At 62.3% G+C, this 6000-nt stretch overlaps 1 protein-coding gene across 1 annotated transcript; it reads left to right on the top strand.

The window, feature by feature from the left end:
• LOC138843001 (keratin, type II cuticular Hb1) lies at nucleotides 1-5080 on the top strand. Its single transcript, XM_002711196.5, has 9 exons — nucleotides 1-455; nucleotides 1188-1396; nucleotides 1862-1922; nucleotides 2618-2713; nucleotides 2932-3096; nucleotides 3310-3435; nucleotides 3683-3903; nucleotides 4157-4188; nucleotides 4579-5080. The coding sequence occupies exons 1-9, from the start codon at nucleotides 84-86 to the stop codon at nucleotides 4749-4751; spliced, it is 1455 nt and encodes a 484-aa protein (XP_002711242.2). The 5' UTR covers nucleotides 1-83; the 3' UTR covers nucleotides 4752-5080.
• The last annotated feature ends 920 nt before the right edge of the window (nucleotides 5081-6000 follow it).

Genomic DNA, 6000 nt, shown 5'->3' with positions numbered 1-6000 from the left:
CGCCAGAGGAGCATTGTCCGGGTGTCCAGCAGGCATCCAGAGCTCCTCTCCTGTCCTCTGCAGCCCAGCGTTCGAAAAGCACCATGACCTGCGGATCAGGGTTCTGCGGCCGCGTCTTCAGCTGCGCCTCGGCCTGCGGGCCCCGGCCCGGCCGCTGCTGCATCACCGCCGCCCCCTACCGCGGCGTCGCCTGCTACCGCGGCCTCAGCGGGGGCTTCGGCAGCCGCAGCCTCTGTGGCGGAGGCTTCCGCGCCGGCTCCTGCGGGCGCAGCTTCGGCTACCGCTCGGGCGGCGTGTGCGGGCCCAGCGCCCCCTGCATCACCACCGTGTCGGTCAACGAGAGCCTCCTGACGCCCCTCAACCTGGAGATCGACCCCAATGCGCAGTGCGTGAAGCACGAGGAGAAGGAGCAGATCAAGTGTCTCAACAGCAAGTTCGCCGCCTTCATCGACAAGGTCGGTGTCCTGGATCGCACCCTGCCTGAAACCCCAGCCCTGGGCACGACCAGGACTGGGGACCGACAGGAGTCACAGGCAGAAAGATCTCTGGCTTTCTGAGATTCCAGTCTGATGGAAGAGGCTCGCAGACAGGCAGGCCCAGCACTAAAGGCCCAGAAAGCTCCGCTGATGGTTCTGAGAGGAGGAGCCTCTGGAGGAAGCATGTGGCCAGTCCGCAGGAGGGCGGAGGGATACAACCGCCATGCAGAGCCCAGAGAGCCTGGGGCCTGTGTCCTTCTGTGTTCCAGGCTGGGAGCACTGAGACAGGAGGAGTGGGGTGAAGGGGTCAGGCTAGCTGAGCTCGCTTCTGGAGGGCGGAGCCACGGCACCCCGCACCTCACCTCACCTCAGGAACCCCGTGCTGCCCTGTGCATCTGGTGCATTGCCGGGATGGCTCCTCTCTCAGCTGGTTGCAGAGGAGGGGGCTGGCCCTGGGGGTGGCACCTGGACCACCTGCTGGCACGCCTCAGCTCCCCTGTGGGGGGGCCAGCACCTTGTTCCCTGCCTCAGCTGGGAACCCCTGCCGTGGACCCGGATGAGGAAGCACAGAGGTGCCGGGGCCCCCACAGCCACCTCTGCCCCGGCTCTGCGAAGCTCCAGGTCCGGGCGCTCAGCTCACAGCAGTCAGCTCTGGGTGCTGGCTCTCAGCTACCAGGAGCCACCTGACACCTCCTCCCCACTCCCTCACAGGTGCGCTTCCTGGAGCAGCAGAACAAGCTGCTGGAGACCAAGCTGCAGTTCTTCCAGAACCGCAAGTGCTGCGAGAGCAACCTGGAGCCGCTGTTTGAGGGCTACATCGAGACGCTGCGGCGCGAGGCCGAGTGCGTGGAGGCCGACAGCGGGCGGCTGTCGTCGGAGCTCAACCACGTGCAGGAGGTGCTGGAGGGCTACAAGAAGAAGTGAGTGCGGCGGGGGTGACGTCTGGGCCAGAGAGGGGCTCCGGGACAGCACATTGGATCGGGCAGCAAGGAGAAGGGAGACAGAGCAGCCATGACCTCCAGGTGCACAGGTGGGGTCAAGACCGTGAGGACCCCCATGTATACCTGAGCTATGACTGACAGGTGGTCGAAGGTGGGGCTTCAGTTGCTGAGGGGTTTTGCTGTCCACTGCCTGCATGGGGCAGGGGCAGAGTCTAGGGACTTTGGAGCAGCTCTGGGACAGGACTGGGACAAACAGGGGAGTGTGCTGTCCAAGCCTTATTCCAAGTGAAGGAAGAATTCCCATCACCACTCATCCAACCCCAGGGACTCAGCAGGGCCATTTGGAACCCTGCCCGGGAGGGGACCTCGTGTGTCCCCACCTGTCTGAGCTGGCGGGGATCTGGGAGACCCACCCCTCTCTGACCCCTCTCCTCTGTGTCTCAGGTACGAGGAGGAAGTTTCCCTGAGAGCCACAGCTGAGAATGAGTTTGTGGCCCTGAAGAAGGTGAGGAACCTGGGGGCAGGGGCAGAGACACGAGGGGCTCAGCATGACGGGCTCTTCCTGGGGAGACCAGGGGGCTCAATCTCAGCGGGGAGCACTGCCCAGTCTACACCAGGGTGGGTGATTAATGTGGGAGGGAAAGAAAGACTTTTCCTGGGGCACCCTTGGCTCTGACCAAGGGCCATGGCCGGGGATTACCCATTGTCACTGGCCCTGGGGCAGGGGGATGGCTGCATTGGCCTCTGGCCATCTCCCTCTGCTCTGCAGTCTGCCTGGCCTTCTGGGAGTCTGACCACGAGGTGGGGCCAGGGTCCAGGGTCTAGCGGAGGCTGGAGCAGAACCAGGAGCGGCCAGGTGTCCTCCTGGGGGACTGTGGGGGGTGGAGCAGTTGGGGTGGCAGAGCTGGGTGGGCATGGATCAGGCAGGCTTCCTGGTGAGGTGAGGGTGGAAAGGAGAGGTGGGGCACGGGGTCTCGGGGAGGGGTGACCGGCTGTGAGCCATCTCCCGTTCCCTGTGGGATTTGTGCTTGGAAGTGGAGGAGGCTTCAGGGCTGTCCCAGAGAGGGGCAGAAGGTGAGGAGATGGTTTGGGGACAGGGACCCTGGGGAGCCCGTTCGACCTACAGTGCACCATGGGTGAGGAGGGAGAGCCTGGGTGTGGTCAGCGGGGCCTCTGCTCTGAGCCAAGCCCACCTTTCAGGACGTGGACTGCGCCTACCTGCGCCGCTCAGACCTGGAGGCCAACGTGGAGGCGCTGACGGAGGAGATCGACTTCCTGCGGCAGCTGTACGAGGAGGTGAGGGTCCTGGGCCACGCAGGGAGCAGGCAGGGCCGCCCAGAGGGAGAAGCTGGGTCTGGGTGCTGGTGCACTGGCCAAGGGTTTGGGTGGGGCTTTGTCCTGGAGGCCGTGTGTGAGTGTGATAGATTAGCCTGGGTCAGGGGTGTTGGGCACACACCGTGGGGAGTGGGGCTGGGACATGAACCAGCGTCTGCCTCCCCTCCCCTCCCCTGCAGGAGATCCGCGTGCTGCACGCCCACATCTCTGACACCTCGGTCGTGGTCAAGATGGACAACAGCCGGGACCTGAACATGGACTGCGTCATTGCCGAGATCAAGGCTCAGTACGACGACATCGCCACCCGCAGCCGGGCTGAGGCCGAGTCCTGGTACCGCAGCAAGGTGAGCGACCCCGGGCACCAAGTGGGAGGGACACGGGGCGTCCCTGGAGAAGGCTGGGGTCGGCCCCCTGAGGGTGGTGAGAACAGGCCGCCCCGTGTGGGTGCACAGGCTGAGCACTGTTCAACCCGCGCCATCCCGGTGGTGCTGACCTGAGGGCAGGGCTCATGGGTGCTGAGCCTCAGAGGCACCTGTGCTCCCCTCACCCCACCCCAGTGCGAGGAGATGAAGGCCACGGTGATCCGGCACGGGGAGACCCTGCGCCGCACCAAGGAGGAGATCAACGAGCTGAACCGCATGATCCAGAGGCTGACGGCCGAGGTGGAGAACGCCAAGTGCCAGGTACGGCCAGCTGTGCCGGGGCCGGAGTGACGGGGCCCGAGCCCTGTGGGAACCCCAGCACTCGCCCTCCAGCCCATTGGCCAGACTGGAGTCCCTGGTGGTGGTCGCTCAGGGAGACCGGCTGAGGATGGCCAGGGGCCTTGTCAGGGGGATGCTCCCGGCTGGGTGGGAGAGCCTGGAGCAGCCCAGGCCAGGGGCAGAGAGGCCCAGGGAGCAGAACCCAGCCTGTTCTCTTGCGGGTCCCCAGAACACCAAGCTGGAGGCGGCCGTGACGCAGTCTGAGCAGCAGGGCGAGGCGGCCCTGAGCGACGCCCGCTGCAAGCTGGCGGGGCTGGAGGAGGCCCTGCAGAAGGCCAAGCAGGACATGGCGTGCCTGCTCAAGGAGTACCAGGAGGTGATGAACTCCAAGCTGGGCCTGGACATCGAGATCGCCACCTACCGCCGCCTGCTGGAGGGCGAGGAGCACAGGTGAGCCCACCCAGCCCGGCTCTCATCTCCCAGCACAATCCCACTTTAAGCCTTTGGGTGAAGGATGGCGAGGTTATGGCCAGTCAAGATAATGCTGTCCTCTGCACTTTGTTAGATGGCTTTGTGGGGAACAGGCTGTTCCTCTCACCCTGCTCTCCTAAATCTTTGACCACTGTGAACCCCACTCAAGACCTTGGGACCTGGCGGCCAGCCTGCCCTGTCCCTAATGCTGGCTTTTCTCCTTGTCCCACAGACTCTGTGAAGGCGTTGGGGCAGTGAATGTCTGTGAGTATTTTGTTTCTTGGTAGCTGGGTGATTTTCTCGCTCCCTGTTAGGCAGGAAGATCATATGGTGGACAGAGGTGCCCCACCGAGTAGTAATTTAGTAATTACTAAACTCCCTCTCTCCCAGCAAGAAGGATTTGGGATTAGCAAGAAAGACCTCAGCCGTACATAGGAGTAGAGCTAAGATCAGCCACTGGGGCATGCGTCTGAGTCAGTAACCAGCGCTCAGGGCCTGGGGCAGAGAGGTCTGCGAGGGGCGGGGGCTACTGGCAGGATGCGGGACTATGGGGTGGGGCAGACCCTTGTGGGGGCGGGGCTACCGCGAGGGGCGGGCTGCCCCGCCCACCACGCCCTCACAATTCTGACTCCGCCCTTCCATGTCCATTCTCAGGTGTCAGCAGCTCCCGGGGCGGGGTCGTGTGCGGGGACCTGTGCGTGTCGGGCTCCCGCCCGGTGACCGGCAGCGTGTGCAGCGCCCCCTGCACCGGCAACGTGGCCGTGAGCACCGACCTGTGCGCGCCCTGCGGCCTGGGTGCCAGCAGCATCAGTTGCAGAAAATGTTAAAAGATCTGAAGCCAAACCCTGCGCCCGAGGATGCCTCTCTAGCTCCGCCTGGCTCTTCCCTGCCTGCCCTTTGAGAAGTCCCTTCTGCTCTGGCCTCTCATTTCCCTGGAAGCCGCTCCTTGGGGGCTCTGCAGCCCCCCACTAAGAAGTGCCAAAAAGAGGGGTCCACAAGAAGGGGGCGCCCTAGCAGAGAGCGCCAGGAACCAGGACCCGACCCCGGGGCTACCAGACTGCCAGCCCTTCCCTCCCCTCTCTGTTTGTCCATCCATGTCTTCGTCGGTGTTTTCCCCCCAATAAATCAACACCTATAAATCAATGCCGTCAATGTAGGCTACTGTCTGTTCACTCTCTGGGCTGGGTGCCCAAATGCGCATTGAGTGATTGTGCCTTCGTGGTACAACCTGCGGATAAAGAAACCAGACCCGGGAGTCTCACTTTATTCTCTGTTCACTGCTGCCCTCCAGGAATCACCCATGCTGCTCCGTAAGCCGAGGGCCACGAAAAATCACATTCTCCGGTTAACACAAAGCTTAAGAAAACATTACTCATCGCTTTGGTGGGAAGACTCGTGCCTGAGCCATTTATTGGCATTCTTTAAGGAGTAATTTCAGAAAGCCTTTGCTCTGACTTTCTTTCTTTCTTCTTTCTTTTAATGGAGTCACTTTGAGGCTTGGAGACCTGCCATAGCCAATGGTGCCTCTCAGAGACAGGAAACTGTGCATAGCAAGGTGGTGACGGGGTGCAGAGAGGCGACCTCCTGCGTCCACACTGCGCGTTGCCGCCTAAGCTGAGTGACCTTGGTCAGCACACTTACCCTCTCTGTGCCCGTCTGCACAGCTCCAAAGGAGCGTGATCAGAAACAGCACCAGCCTAGGAGGTCAGGAGGAGGATGAAGCAACTTCCTTCCCACTAGGAGCGCCTGTCGACCAGGGTGTTCTTTTGCAGAAAGTAAAGCAGAGGTGCCTCTCATCACACTTCTATCTGTGACCAGAGAGTGCAAGCAGAGAGAGAAATCTCTCCACTTCTCCCAGGGCCCCCGAGGCCCTGTGTGCTGACTCTGATGAGGGTCTGGCCAGAGTCGGGGGCAGAGCACCTGCACCTTGGGCTAAGTTAGGTCCCTGACACACACTGGCATTCTTTAACCTTCCAAGTCCCAGGACCAGAATATGTAGCAGACACGGAGGGGCCCACTCCCACCCATCAGGGCACCAGAAATCATTCAGAACATGGAGAGCTCGGACATGGCTCT

This window comes from Oryctolagus cuniculus, chromosome 11, assembly GCF_964237555.1.
Source record: "Oryctolagus cuniculus chromosome 11, mOryCun1.1, whole genome shotgun sequence".
NCBI classification, from domain to species: Eukaryota; Metazoa; Chordata; class Mammalia; order Lagomorpha; family Leporidae; genus Oryctolagus; species Oryctolagus cuniculus.
This window is presented reverse-complemented; position numbering and strand designations above follow the sequence as displayed.

Bases quoted from the DNA above. Each gene is read 5' to 3' on its own strand.
- LOC138843001 (XM_002711196.5), top strand. From the start codon at position 84: ATGACCTGCGGATCAGGGTTCTGCGGCCGCGTCTTCAGCTGCGCCTCG. The intron at 456-1,187 runs GTCGGTGTCCTG...ACTCCCTCACAG, and splicing joins TCGCCGCCTTCATCGACAAG to GTGCGCTTCCTGGAGCAGCA. The intron at 3,097-3,309 runs GTGAGCGACCCC...ACCCCACCCCAG, and splicing joins AGTCCTGGTACCGCAGCAAG to TGCGAGGAGATGAAGGCCAC.